Source organism: Condylura cristata, unplaced genomic scaffold, assembly GCF_000260355.1.
Source record: "Condylura cristata isolate star-nosed mole 26May11 unplaced genomic scaffold, ConCri1.0 scaffold00022, whole genome shotgun sequence".
Taxonomy (NCBI): Eukaryota; Metazoa; Chordata; class Mammalia; order Eulipotyphla; family Talpidae; genus Condylura; species Condylura cristata.
This window is the reverse complement of record NW_004567123.1, coordinates 27,603,948-27,619,239: the sequence shown is the minus strand read 5'-3', so window position 1 is coordinate 27,619,239 and position 15,292 is coordinate 27,603,948. Positions and strand designations below refer to the sequence as shown.

Below are 15,292 nucleotides of genomic sequence, written 5' to 3'. Positions count from 1 at the left end.
CGGACAGGGCGAGCACCAGAGGGCGCCTCAGCCTGCAGAAAGCCCATCCCGCCGTCTGCAACCCCAGCAGAAGGGCCGCCAGCTGGGACCCAACAGGAAGGCCAGGCAGGGTGCCTGCCTCCTCCCAGGCGTCTGCTGCCGGCCTCCTCCGGCCTGTCAGGCCCAGCCCTCGCCCCACCACCTCCGGGAAGCCTTCCGCGGACTCCTCCGACTCCTGAGTGCTCCATCTGGTCCCCTCCCAAGCTGCGAGCACCGACCTCACCTGCGCGCCGACGGGACTGTGAGCGACTCGGAGTCGGAGAGGTGACCGGCCTCCGCCTGCCCCTCGCTCCGCCGCGTGCCCACTCACACACCCGAAGCATGGGCTGGAAACGGCCAGGGGCTGGGCGGCCAGTCGGCCTGGGCCCGCCTCTGTGCCGGCCGGCAGCCCCGGGTTTGCCTCTCCCTGCCTCTGCGCCCGCCTCTGTGAACCCGCAACACCCTCCGGGTGAAGGATGAAATGAGACCAGTGCAAAGGGCTTGGCGGGGCTCAAGCCCAGAGTAAGTGTTGAAGAACTGAGAGCCCATCTCGGAACAGATAACTTATCGCCCCGCCTGGGGAAGATAAGGGCTGAAACAGCAGCGCTGGCCCTGCAGCGGCCGGCATGAGGAAGCTGTGAGAGTGACCGCACCGGGCTGGCCATCGGGCTCTGTCCTGGGAGATGGTCCCCGCGGCCAGCGGCCAGTCTCGCCCGGCAGCAGAGCTGGGAGGCCGGAACGAGACAGCTCCGGGGGCAGCCACGCCAGGACGGGCGGGAGCCAGAACTGCCACCTGCCCCCTCCCTCAGGCTGGAGGCGCCCCAGAGTGTCCCGTCTCCTGGAGGGGGCCTCACCCCCCAACAAGCACACAGTAAGGGTTCAGGGAGCACCGTGACTGGAGTCGGAGGCCTGCTCTCCCTTCTCCCCGGGACTCGGACCAGCCATCTCTGCTCCACCTAGTGGTCAGCAAACACACCGGGCGTTACCCGCCAGCAGGGCCCTCTGCTGGTGCTTCAGGCTGGCCGGTCACACCGGGCAGCTCAGTGCACGAGCACTCTGCCATGGATTGGGACCCATCTTTCCTTTTTGGACACTGGCTTTTTGTGGTAATTCTAATTTGCAAAAATGCTGCACGGAGATACTTATTTGGGTTCCTGAGCGTTTTGGGCTCTCCTTCAATTTTGCTATTGAAGCAACTGCCCCCCTCCCCCCACCGGACCCACCCCCTGGCTAGGGGGTCCAGAGAGGTGTTCGCCAGCCTGCCAAGCAGAGAGAGCGGTCAAGTGGAGGGAAGCACCTGCAGGGGTCCCCACAGGGGGCTCTTTTGTCCCTGGGGGGCATCTGGCGACGACTGGAGACAAATCTGACCCTGACCCTGACCAGGGGAGTGAGACAGGAGGCCGGGGAGGGCGGTGGGTGCTGCTGGAACCCTACAGTGCGCGGAACAGCTCCACCAGAGACCACCCTCCTGGCGGGGCCGGGCTGCGATGCTGAGAACCCGCTGTGAAAGCAGAGGGGTAACACGGGGCTCACGAGTCCCTGGGCTGGCTCCTTGACCTCTCCAAGCCTCGGTTTCTGCATCTGGAAAGTGGGGAAACAACGGTGGTACCCACTTCGCAGGTTGCTTGACAAGGCACAGGCCCCAGAGCGTGCCCAGCAGGTGTGCAGTCTGCGTCCCCCCACCGCCTTCCCACTTTGGACACACCCCAAACTTGAGCATAAACGGTTCTCAAAAGAATCAGCATCTCCGGTTCCAGAGGAAACTGGAACACGGAGAAGAACACATTCTGTTCTTTCCCGACCTTTCTACCCATGAAAACTGTAAGTCTTATCTCTCGACAAACGTGAGTCTGTTGGCAGAGAAGCAGTCTTGTGTCGGCTTATCACTGGCCTGAGTTTTAACAGGGAGTGAATTTTTATGACCGAGTTATAAACCTTTGCAAAAAATCGTTCTTAAACTAAAAAACGCTGACAGGTTTTTAACTACTCTAGCTGCTAAATTAAGCATGAGGGATGGGGTGGGGGAAGAGGCGAAAGAAGACAAAAGGGCCCGAAAAGAGTTAGTGGAGGTAAAATAATGTTCATTAAAAATAGAAAAACAAACACACACACACACACACACACACACAAATCTTTTGTGTTCAACTTCACACTCGTACATCATAATGTTCCCGTAAAAGGCCATTTCCCCCTGAGATAATAAAAGAATTGAATTTTTCCTTATCGGTCATCTATTTTTCTAGCTGAAGCTATTACTCCCGCTCTGGGGTTGCTAGGCAACAAGAAATATTAATAGCAGCTTTTATTAGCTTAGCTTTTGCAGCCGAGTACCAGAATGAGAAAATGGGGGGCATAAATGTGTTACATAAATCTTTCAACCTTTCAGAGCTGGTGTTAGTCTCTGTTTTCATAATGATTTATTGAAGTGATGGTTCATTTATGAGAAAAAGGAGTGTAGGATAAGAAAACGGAGTAGTCCCCTGCAGGAGTGTTTGAAAATAAATAATTATAGCAAGGGAGCAAAAGCTGTTTAAAGCCATTTTTCTGAGTTTTATAAAATGTAAAAAGACATATTTCTTTTGCTTACTGCCTCTGAAAAGCAGGGAGAGAGAGTTGCACCCAGATGCTGCTGAATATAAAAACCCTCTGGGCCTCAGGTTAGGCCCAGTCGGGGGATCACTGCCCCCCACTCCCTGCTCCAGGGAGAATTAGGCCAAAATAGGGTATCAAGGAAAAGCATGGTGGGAGGCATCCTGGTGACCCCCTTTTTCTTAAGAGGGACCCTGCCCTAGGCACACAGACAAGAGTTGAGTTGGGGCCCTCGCTTTCTTGACAGGCAGGGAGCAGTCACTTCACTGACCTCTGAGTGCGGTCCTGGGATGCCTAACCTGTGTCCCCTGCACAGCCCTCAGCTGGCACCCTCTCCACACCCGCAGGACCTCAGCCTCTGACCCTCTTTCCCCACACTCACCTCTTGGAGCAAAGTCACTGTTGAGTCAAACTGACCAGTACCCCAGCAAAGCAGCCCCCAGGGTGGGGGCTGGACAAATGTGAGGTGAGGCAGGAGCCCCCAAACCACAGCTGGGGGAATGAACAGAGCAGCCTGAGCTTATCAGATGCCCCCTGCAGGGGCCAGGCCCTGGGGGTGCTTTCCTTGCGTCTGCTCCTGGAACCTCCATGAACCCCTACAGGGCGAGTCAGAGTACCGCCACTTTACAGGCGGAGAAACTGAGGCTCGTGGGTTGACCCCTTGCTTGGGGTCACAGGGTAGAGAGCAGCAAGTGGCAGGGCTGGGTTTTAAACTTAGGTGGGACTAACCCAGGAGTGCTGTGCCCGACTACTGAGGAAACACACACAAAACCACATGATCTCAGTGGATTGCAAAAATGGCCACAAATTCCTGCTCGCCCTGCGTCCATGCCTTTCTGCAAGGTGGCCCTCACTTCAAGAGCTGAGGTCTGACTCTCCACAACTCGGATCTGGGCGTGGCATGTGACTTACTTTGGCGATAAGACCTTAGCAGGTGTGAGGCAGGCAGTGGTTTGAAAATGTCTGCACAACAGGGTTGTCTCGGTGCTCTTGGGAACCCCTTGACCATTGCCCCGTGAAGCTGCCCAGGCCACTAGGTGATGACAGCAGTGACAGGGGCCAACTCCCATGCCTCGCCGAGACATGCCACTTAGGCCATGCAGCCCAGCTACCAGCAAGTCAGTTCTGATGGGCAGAATGACCTTCCTGACCGACAGGATCGAAATACTAATAGTTCACTGTTTACTTTAAGCCATTAACTGTTGGGATTATTTGTTATGCAGCAAAAGCTGCAGTCATACTGATACAATCACAGAATGAAGCAAAAATGAATAATGCATTAGGAGCAATAACATGAACAGGTTGGCTGGGGCAGGGGAGTGTTTCTACCACCCCCCTGGCTCTGTCCAAAGGACCAGGGGTTGGGAGAGGGATCCCTACATCTCAACTCGAAAATCAAGTGCAGCCACGTGCTGTTTAATGATGGGGAGACCTGCCCAATAACGCATCCTCGGGCGATTCTGGCTGTGTGGGAACATTAAGATCAGCATCACAGGGCCTAGACGGTTTCGCTCCAACACGCCCAGGGAAGGGTAGCTACTGGGGCCGCCATCCTGTGCGTGGTCTGACCAAAATGCACTCAAGCCCATGATTGTGCAGACTGACCAAGTCTCCTGGAGGAGGAGGGCCGAGGTGGGGAAGGGAAGGAGGGTGGAGGGAAGAGTAGGGAACAGGCAGAGAAGAGGGTGAGTGTTAGGGGGGATATTAAGGCCCCTCAGGCTCCAGGCTCTACTTCGGGGTATAGTCTCTCTCACGGGAACCATCTCTAAAGCAAGCGGGCAAAGAGGCAAACTGAGGTACTGTCCCGGGCCTGTCCAACAGGACACTAGCCTGGAAGGATCCCTCAGTGGGCACTGGGGACCCTGGGCCACGTGTCGGGCCTGTCCGTCTGTGTGACAAGAGGCAGTCCTTGGGGCAGGGAACTAGAAGAGGAGGCTGTAAAACTGTCTCCCACTTGGGGTTCTGATCCAAGCTGACGGCAGATGTGGGGAGGGGGCTGTCTAATTCACGCCCCACTACATATCAGAATGCCATCGCTGGCAAAGCAGTTATCCCCATTTTCCTATGTCAGTTCACCAGAACTGGCTGCCCCATCACCAGATGGGAAAACTGAGATTGGGACAGAAGGGGGCCCAAGGCCCAGTGACAGCAAACAAGAGTCAAAGCGGGGGAGGAATGGGAGCTGCGTGCCCCCCTGTGCCAGTTGAGGCCTGAGAGGGGCCGCAGGGTGGGCTCAGGCCACCCTCACCCCGAGTCACCAGAACCCAAGGCTGATGTGGGGAGAACGCTGCCAGACTCAGCTCCCCGGGACCCCGTCCCCACCGGCCTGGAGCAGGAGAGACTCCTGGGGGAGCAAAGGTGTGGGGTGCCGGGGCTGTCTGGGAGCATTGGGCTCCGTCCCCTCCCGGGACACCTCTCCCGGGGAAGCCAGAACCATGAGCTGGAGTGCTGCCCAATGACGGTCCCAAAATAAATGATTTCATCCTAACAGAGGCTGCTTAATAAATTCCACTCTTGGAGTTTCTTTGGGTATTTTAGAAACTGATTTATACATACAATATCTCTCTCAAAATGAGACAATCAACACAGGATAAAATTATTGAGTTATGAAAATAGGGGTCAGATAGAGGTGCAGCGCTTTAAATTAAACTGGCAAAATATATCTTTCATACTAAATTGACTCTTTTTGTCTTGGAAATGAATGTTTAATCAGTGAAGATACCGGAGTTGAGGAAGCAGCCTTAAGCATATTTAATTTTGTGAAAGGGGCTTGCTTCCAGCCATGCCCAGGGCTCCTGCCAGCAGTCACACCTTTCAGGCAGAAGGCTGGCTGCACTCAGCTGCAGGCCGCGCCCACTGGGCAGGAGGTCAGGGACAATTGATGGCCCTGGGGCAGGAGGCCAGGCGGGCTGGGTGTGTGCGAGATGGCATCAGGTGCCGTGGTCTTGCCACCCTCAGAGTGCGCGGCCTGTGCAGACGGCACCTGAGGCATCCTCTGACCCCCCCGAAGCCCTGCGTTCCAGCGGCTCCATCCTTCAGGCTCCTGGCAGGACCAGCAGTGCTTGCCAGGGAACAGAGCTGCATGTTGCTTCCTGGCATGTGACAGTCACTTGCTGATTCATAACGTACCTACGGGACTTGCTGTGCATGAGGTCACCCCTCCTTGAGGCTTCTGACCCAGAAGCCTCTTCGGCCCACACAACACCGGGCACCGATCCTCTGAGAACTGACTACATGTTTAGAAAGAGGTTCTGCTCTGTACCCATCTCCACCTGCACCTGGAGTCTCTGCCAGGGCACCTCAGGGAGCCAGGGCCGGGACGGAGCCTGGTACTGAACAGACTCAACAGAGGCTGCTGCAAATCCCGTCATGGTGGCAGGTTGAAAAACAGCCCCCCAAAATTTCAGGTCTCAATCCCCGGACCCTGTAAATGCTACTGCATTTGAAAAAAGAGTCTTTACAGGTCTGATTAAGTGAAGGCTCTTGAGATGGGAAGATTATCCTGGATTCTCCCTAACTGTCCCAAATACCACCATGGGCCTCCCCGCCAAAAAGGCAAAGGGAGGTGCCACTGGTCGCGGAGAAGGGGGTGTGAAGATTGGCAGTCTGGAGAGATGTGGCCACAAGCCAAGGATGCCAGTCCCCAGGAGCAAGAGACAGGGCGTGGCCCAGAACCCCGCAGGGAACACCCCCTGCCTGACACCTTGATTTTGATGCAGTGATTCGGATTTGGGGCGCCTAGCCTCCAGAGTCAGGAGAGAACAAACCTGTTTTTTGTTTGGTTTTGTTTTTTTTTTTAAGTTTTTTATTTATACATACGGAACTGGTATGGGTCACCTCCAGGGCCAGGGATTGAACTCACACTGAAGCAGCTGCGGCTAGCTTGCAGTGCTGAGTCCTAACCTGGTGCACCACAGGAAGCACCCTCAGACTTCTTGTTTGTGGAGACTTGATCAGCCACAGGATGTTATTACTATTTTCAGAACACAGCACCAACCTACCCCAAATGTCCCTCTCCTCTTCAAGGGGTATCTGCCTTGCACGGGGCTCTTACAAGTATGATGGGAGGGAACATTGGGAACATATCCCGGCATGCACACACAGGCACACACGTGCACACACCTCCACCTGCAGCTCATGTTAACTTAAAGACTTGTCTGTAAGGACGCCTTGTCTTGCTTCATCAACGAGCCACACAAAGGACACATTCCGGTCTGATTTCCCAGTCACCACCGCAACCCTTGAGTAAATCAGTTTGGTGTTTTTCTTTACATAATGAGGGCATATAAAACCCAGTGAACCTCTGCAAACTCTTGACTAATGAATGAATCAAAGCTAGCTGAATTTGTAAAGCATTTGAGCATGGGCTAGTTAGAAAGGAGTCTGCAGAATACCTATTTGGACCTAGCCCAGCAAAAGCATTTCCTAGCAGGGGTGACCTGGGGTCACGTGTGATAAAGCGATGATGTCCTCTGTAGTGATCAGAACTACTATAACCAAGGGGGCTTGCGAAGGTACCGTGGAGAATCTGCCATCTGTTCCTGCAGAGTAAACACTGCCAGTGGGTTACACTGGGAATTCGTTTTTATTACTGAGTAGGACAACAGCAAATATTCCCTGATTGCTTACTCTCTGACATGCATTTGCTAAGACTTTACATACACATCTCATGACACTGCACCGAAATCCTGAGGACAGTGGTATGATTCCAAGACAGGGAAATGAAGCTTGGAGGTGGAGCCAGGACCTGGGTGGGCTGGGGGGGGCTCGGCCTGCTCACTGGCCTCTCCCCTCCCTGCACCACCAGCATTAGAGGGGGTTGCCTGCCTGGCCCAGAACTGCAGCGTCTACAGCCCTCCCCTGGGCATGCTTCAGAGGCACCTGCCAGGTCCTACTCTTGTTGGGTCACATGCAGCCCAAGTAGGGACAGCCTGGAGAAGTGGAGTAAGGCGAGGATGCTAGCTGGGAGGCATAGACGACACAGGCACTCGAGCAAAGCAGACTCGAAACCACATGGCTTTGGAATCTTCAGATCTCCCGGAGAGAGAAGAGGAAGATAGGGACCTGCATTATTGATGGGCCCAAAGGAAAGCGTTCCTCAAGAAACAGCATCCTTGGCGCTGGGCCCAGACTTCTCAAAATATGAAACCGAGGGGGTTCCTGCCTTTGCTCCCTGATCTCCTTTTATTTCACATCTAGTTTCAAAAAATGTGATGTGCTTAAGAAACTACATAGAGTATACCAGTTTTTTTAAGCTAGGAGGTTTGGTGGTAAAAGAGTAAACATGAAATAAAGTCCAGTGGAGACGGTTGACGTATGCCTGAAGCCCTGAGCATCTGCTAGAATCGGGCCACAAACTTGCCTATGGCCACTGAGCAGCTTTTGCAGAGATTAACATAGTCTACCCAACCCCATGTGATTCTGAAATCACAGGGGCCAGTGAAGTGGCCTATTTTCTCTGGCACAGGTATGGCTTCTTCCTAGGGAGTGGTGGGCCCAGTCATACTCAATCACAGTTCTCCCTGGAAAACCCAAACACCTACGCATCAGACCGGTCAGGAAAGAAGGGGGTGGTGGTGGGGAAATGAGAATGGAATACAGACCTCACAATACTGCTGGATCCAGCCATGCCTGAAACCCTTTGCCTACCTGATATTTCACTGTCTTTAGCTTAAACTAGTCTGAATTTGGTACCTGTCACTTAAGATTGAATGTGAGAACTGTGACCCACATACAGTGTTAACTATGAAGGAAAAGCAAAAATCAGCACAAAGCAGTTATTCATGGGAAGTACTGGAATCCCCTCAAGGAGCTTTTTCTTTTATACAAAAACTGCTCTACTGGCTTTCTATAGTTCTTGATTGTTCATATCAGCCATTCATGCCTAAGAATCATACATCTAGGCGTGGGATTCAGCCAGCCTCTGATGAGCTCTTCCCCTCTGCTCTCCCCCTCCTCGGTTCCAGGTCCTTTCTTTCCAGCTCGAGAAAAAGAATGAGACGTGAACTGTTTTGTACATGCTGTTCCCCAGCCCAGAAGATCCTTTCCTGCTTTAACGCTGCCTACCAAATTTCTACCCATTCTGCAAACTTGAGCTCAGGATTCACCCATTCCCCTGCAGTGTAAGGAAGATGGTGCTCAGAAAACAGTGGGATTCCACGTACATGAAATGTCCAGGATAGGCAGCGACATAGAGGCAGAAAGTGGATCAGTAGTTGCCTATGGCTGGGGAGTGTATGTATATATATCTTGGGGGGCACAGGGAATGATGGGGGCACAGGGAATGATGTCAGGAGCGATGGTTAAAGGCTATAGGATTTCTTTCTGCGGTGATGAAAATAGTCTAAAATGGAATGTGTTCATGCTCACACAATTCTGTGAATATACTAAAATCTACTGAATGATATACTTTGCTTCTTAGTTTAATATATTTTTTTAAAATTTATTTATTTATGCGTATAAGAACTAGGGTACAGATCAGAGGTGCAGGGGGTAGGGGTATGTGTGAGAGAGGATTCACCTGAGACAGAGTGGGGAGCAGAAGAGGCGGATCTACTGAAATACACTGCTGAGGGGAGCAGTGGGCAAGATGGGAGAGGTCACTCGCACCATGTAGATCAGCTCCCTGGCCGGGGATCGAACTTGTGCTACGTGGCTGCAGATACCTTCATAGTGCTGTGCTTTAACACACTGCACCACCACCTGGGAGGGCCCTTTTTGTATTTTCACACTTTATCTGTCTGACTGTCTATCCGTCTGTCTGTCTCATCATTGTTCATTTTTGTACATTTTGCTTCCTCTCAGTGTAGTCCCGTGTCATTGCCACCACCAGCTCATCTGTGCACCATCACCACAGTCCCTTGAGGTCTTCCCACCCATTATACTTTCAGTGGGTGAACTGTGCATATGAAGTGCATCTCAATAAAGCCATTAAGAAAACAAAATGAGATTTTACTGTTCATAGTAACACTAAAACAAGCAACACCAAGATCTCTCAGCGTTCCAGAGTAAGCAGTGTGAAGATACTGCTTCTCCCTTCACACGCAACTGTGCAGACCCCCGACCGGGGCAACAGACGGAGTCCAGAGCCATGCAGGACAGGTGGGGGGGCTCGTCCTGGTGTGGGCTTTCTGCTCCCTCTCAACCCCCTTTCCTGCCTTAACTGCAGCAGGCACCGTGACGGACGACAGGGACTCACCGTGGGCAGCTGGCCCGACAGAAGGTGGCCATCCTGCGCCAGCATGTTGGACACCATAATGGCCGGGAGGTCCATGGCCTGGTAGGAGTAGGCCGGGAGCAGTCCGTTGGGCGCCAGGCCGTGGCACAGCGAGTGGTAGCCGGCTTCGTGGTCCCCCAGGTGCAGGAGGGATGGCTCGGGGAGGTTGGGAGGTGTTATTGGGGGGATCTCATAGTCTTCGTTGCTGTCGTTCTGGCCGTTGTAGGTCTAAAACATCAAAAGGGCATGTTGCGGGCATCAGTGTGTGACAATCACAGACAGGCAGGAAGGCACCATAACAGCAAAGACAAAGGAGCCGCTTGGCGAAGGCAGGAAGGGACGGTCACTGCGGGGCAGCCGGTTCAGATGGCCCCGGGATGCCCGACGCCTGCCACACCCTGTGTGCCCTCCTGGGGCCTCATACCAGCCCCGCCCTCCCGGCTCAGGCACTTCACCGAACCTCGCAACCTGCCTCCTCCACGCTGGCGCCCTCGGCCACCAGCTCTCCGTGGCACAGGGCTCCTCACTTCTCTCCCAGCACGTCCCACTTGCTCCCGTCACCTTGAAAACAGCCTCGCGCATGTGGCGGACCCCAGACTGTCCTGCTTCTCTGCCACCTTCCTGCTGCCCCTTCCCCACGGTCAGCTCCTCCTCCCCACCGGGCTCTCTGCTGGGGGTTCCGGGGCTCAGCCCTGAGGGCTCCTCTCCCTCCGTCCTCCATTCCTCTTGCACAGACCTCCCGCAGCCAGCCACAGTCTCACTGGGTCCCAGCTCCCAGCCAGGAGCCACAATTCCCCCTCCAACCTCCGTCACCCACCTGAGCTGGGAGCATCTAAACGCCCGCTCCGTTTCCCATCAACACGTGCAACCCTGAGAGCGCAGGGCCCCTCCTGCCCCGTGCAGGGACTGAGTCAAGCCCAAACGGGAGGTTCACCCTCAACACCCCTCCAATCTAAGGAAACTCTTCTAAAATATCTTACATCCCCAGCTGGACCCCGCGCCCGCCCGCCTCCTCCCTGGCCTCCACAGCCCGGTCTCCACCAGTCTATCCCCTCCCCGCAGTCGGGGGGCGCCTAGGAGACGATCATGGCACCCGTCACCCGCACTTTCAGTGCTGGGTTGTCTCCCACTGTCCTTAGGATAAAGCCCACTGTCCCAAACATGGCCCAGCTCCCCTTGCAGTCCGGCCACAACGACCTTTCCTGCCTCTGGGTCCTCACATACACTGTTCCTCCTGCTGGAATGTCTTGCCCACGCAGACTCTCCCTTCATCTGACTCATTCCTACTCGCCCCCAGCCTGTTTGGTTTCACTGTCCTCCCGGCACACCCCAGCTTGCCTCCCTTCTCCTCGGAACACGCACCAGGCAGGCCGCTCAACTAGCGCACGTTAACTAAGGTCACTTGTTGCATGGCTAATGTGAGCTCGGCCCTCCCTGGGTCCATCCAGCACAAAGCGGGGCTTCAAAAACACCTAGCCGAACGCACGCACAAGCCAGGTCCTAGCACAGACGCCACAGCGCACCTCCACTCAAGCGTGTGACCGTGCTGCAGTCTGTGGCAATGTCCCTACGGAGGCGGCACAGAGCAGAAGCCGAGAGTCGGCCGGCCTGGGCTGGGATCTTGGCCCTGCCTTGAACGGGCTGTGTGACTTCAGGCGTGTTACTTAACCTCATGTGCCTGAGTTTCCTCACCTGTGAAGAGAGGGCTTAACAGTGTATATCCTGGAGTGTCATAAAGGGTAAATCAATCAGCATGTGTGGAAACTGCCCAGGACACGCCTGGTACCAGCCAGCCTCATGTGGGTTGCTATTGCCATTGTCGGCATCACCGTCGTTCGCTGCAATTTCAGAGCTGTGAGGGAAGTTCTCCAGGGACTCAGCAAGGGAAAGCAGCCCGTGTGTCCACGAGCTCTGTGATTCCTCCGCTGTGAGTGTCCCTCACGCTTCACAAGCACCGTGGCAGACGTCTGCCTCGGCCTGAACCTCTGATGAGCAAGTGGTCAGTTGTCTTTAGGTGGGTCTCAGCCGCGGGTAGCACATCATCCAGAGAGCAGAGCCCCAGGAAGTCTCCGCGGGCCCTGCCCACTCGTGGTAAGACCCTGCTTCACCCCTCAGGGCCCCTCATATGTGCTCCATTGCTTTTGGCTCTTTGCTTGTCTTCTGCTTGTCCCTCCCCCCAGCCCCATCGACCCAAGCTCCAGAAGGGCCTCGTCTGCTCAGTCACCAGTGCCAGGCACAGTAGGTGCTCAATTAGAATGTGATGTGGGGGCCCTCTCAGGTGGCGCAGCGGGCTAGAGCACAGCAGTGAGAAGCTAAAGCCCCTTCAGCACGAGTTCCATCCCCACCCTGGAGGTGACCACAGAGTGCAGCAGACCTCTCCTGACCAGCCTGCTGCTCCCCTTGGCAATGCACTTCATCAGCCGGCCTGCTCTGCTCCCCACTCTGTCTCTGGTGAATCCTCTCACCACCCTGCACCTCTGGCCTGCACCCCAGCTCTGTATGCATAAATAATAAATCTTAAAAAAAAAAAAAAGAATGTGATGTGGGGGGATGTGCCAGGTTTGAGGGGTAGACCTCACTAGGTGATCCCTCCTGTCCTTCCCCATACACTCCAAGCCCCTTGGTCACCCATTGCTCATGTCCACCACCTTTCTGCCTGCCCCAACACCCAGAGCAGGTGCTGGCACACGCATCTGCCTAGTGAGTGAGTAAACTGCATGAGTCTATTGCTTGCATTCAAAAACCCAGACCGCAACACACTGGAACCAGCCCAATCGGCCAGAAGCCTTTTGCAAAAATAAGCATATGTTCTATCAAAATATTGGAGTAACACAAATTATGACAATTCATTTAAAGAGGTAATTAGCACGCTTAAAAATAAACATGTGAACTTGGACATACTTCCTTCCGATGCAATCAAATCCTAAACGCATGATACCTGATACCAACCCGTCTGGCTGCTGCCTCCCACCGGGTACCTACTGTGTGCCAGCCACTGGCCCTGGCAGCTCCACCTCCTTCATCTCATTCACACAAGTCCTGCAAAGAAGTGGCTATCGTCTCCACTTTGCAGATGAAGACGCGAGGCTTGGAGGGTGGAGGTGGGACACAGCGTAGTCTTGGCTGGGATTCAATCCCAGCGCCTGCCACTCTGAGGCCAGCATTTCCCTGTGCTTCATCAGAAGCCTCTGCCAGAATCATAATTCTCTTTCCCTGAGCCAGAGATTGCCTACTCCATGCTCCCCAGTGTGCTGTCTGCCACCAGCGTCCTCATGAGAATGTAGAAAAAGACGCCAAAGGCAACAGCTCTAGAAGTTCAAACTATTGGCAAAACCTTTCACGGAAATGGCCTTAAACTTGAAATCCAGAGGGTGTCAGCTCGAAGCTGTGCCTTTTTCTTTAGGAAAGAAGTTATAATTAGCAATTATTTACCTGTAAGCAAAATAAGTTGCAAAATATTTGTTGTAATTTAAAAAAATGTATTGGGGCTAAATCTACATCACAGAAAGTGAGCCGCTGGGACATGAACACCTCAGGGGTACTTAGCACATCCCTAATGCTGTACAACCCACCACCCCAGCTACTTCCAAAGCCTTCCCATCACCCCAGAGGAAACCCCAGGCCCCTAAACAGTCCCTCGATGTTCCACCGGCCTCCCAACCCGTTAACAACAACCCACGTCCTGTCTCCACGGATTTACCTATTCTGGATATTTTCATATAAATGGAATTATACAATACAGGACCTCTCGCACCTGGCCTTTTTCTCTTAGCATTAAGTTCCACTCCCTGTTGTATCCTGTAGCAGCAATTCATTACTTTGTAGCAGTAAATAATACCCCAAGTATGCGACACCACAATTTGCTTGCCCATCCACCCATCTGTGGGCACTGGGCTGTCCCTCCCCTGGGCGACTGTGACAGGTGCTGCGGGATCAAGTATGGCCAGAGATTTGCCTGAGTCTCTGTTCTCAGCACTTGATTCTATGTTTAACTCTTTGCATTAATCCTGTGTTTACCTGTTTTCCACCACACTGGGTATTTCCCATCCCACCAGCAGCGCACCCGTGGTCCAGTTTCCACACACCCTGCTGAGCACCAAGTCTCGCGCCCTTGACTCCGGCCCTTGACCCTACACTTCTTGGTTTCGTTCTCCTAGTGCCAAGCGACACTGAGCCTCATTTCATGCATTTCTGGGTCCTCTGTGTATCTTCTTTGGAGAAATGTCTCTGGTCACCTTTTGTTAGCTTGAAGTCCATTTCATCTGACATAAGTATAGCTGTTCCTGCCCTCTTTTTCAGTTCACTTGCTTGCAGAATTTTTCTCCCAACCTTTTACTTTCAGTCTATGTTTGTCTCTTGTGGCTAAATGTGTTTCCCGGTTGGGTTTTTTAAAAAATATTTATTTATTTATGCATACAGAATTGGGATACAGGCCAGAGGTGCAGAGGCAGTGAGAGGATTCCCCAGAGACAGTGGGGAGCAGAACAGGCCGACTGACGAAGAACACTGCTGAGGGGAGCAGCAGGCGGGTCAGGAGAGGTCTGCTGCGCCATGTGGGTCCCTTTGGGGCGGGGACTGAACTCATGCTGAAGTGGCTTTAGCTTCTTAGTGCTGCGCTTTAACCTGTTGCACCACCAGGGAGGGCACTCTATTTGGTCTTTTAATTCTATTTCATCACCATCCCGATGCTGGTGATACAATGTTTTGCCTACCATGGCTTTGTGGAACTTGGAAAGTTCTACAGGAAGTTGAGCCCAGATTTTGCTCTTCCTCTTCCAGATCATGTGGCTGCTCAGGGTCCCTTGCAATTTCGTATGAGTTTGAGGACCAGCCATTTCATATTTGCCCCAAAAGCCTAGTGGAAATTTGATAGGCGTTTCCTGAAATCTGTAGGTCACTTCAGTAGCACCACTATCTCGCCAACATTGTCATCAATTACAAATACAAATGTCTTCCCACTTTTAAGGTTTTTAAACTCCTCTAGCAGTGCTTTGGAGTTTTCAGTGTTCAAGTATTTTACCTCCTTGGTTAAGTTTACACCTACATATTAGTTTTTTTTTTTTTTTTGGATGCTGTTATATACAGAATTATTTTGTTAATTTCTTTTCTGGATTGTTTTTTGCTGGTGTGTAGAAACACAACTGTTTTGTGTGTGTGTGTGTGTGTGTGTGTGTGTTGATATTGTACCTTGAAACTTTGCTGAATCTATTTATTATAACCCATTATTATAGTTTTAAGGAAATTAACACATTTATACCACTGGAAACAAAAGCTAAAAACAAATACCAAAAAATAAAAAAGGAAAAGAAAATAGAACTGATTGATCTAACAAAAATTATAAAAAAATAGGAGTGAATTATGAAACATGACAATAGGGAACTTCATAAGATGGCAGAACTAGTACTAAATATTAGTAATCACAGTAAATAGGAATGATTTAAATTCCTTTACTAAAAGGTAAACAATTCA

General features: G+C 52.6%; 1 protein-coding gene across 1 annotated transcript in view; it reads right to left on the bottom strand.

The window, feature by feature from the left end:
- Positions 1-15,292, bottom strand: part of TOX2 (TOX high mobility group box family member 2) — a 62,198-nt gene that overhangs the window by 22,090 nt on the left and 24,816 nt on the right. The window contains exon 3 of the mRNA XM_012728463.1: positions 9,806-10,051. Coding sequence (XP_012583917.1) covers positions 9,806-10,051 — 246 coding nt within the window. The remainder of the gene's footprint in view (positions 1-9,805; positions 10,052-15,292) is intronic.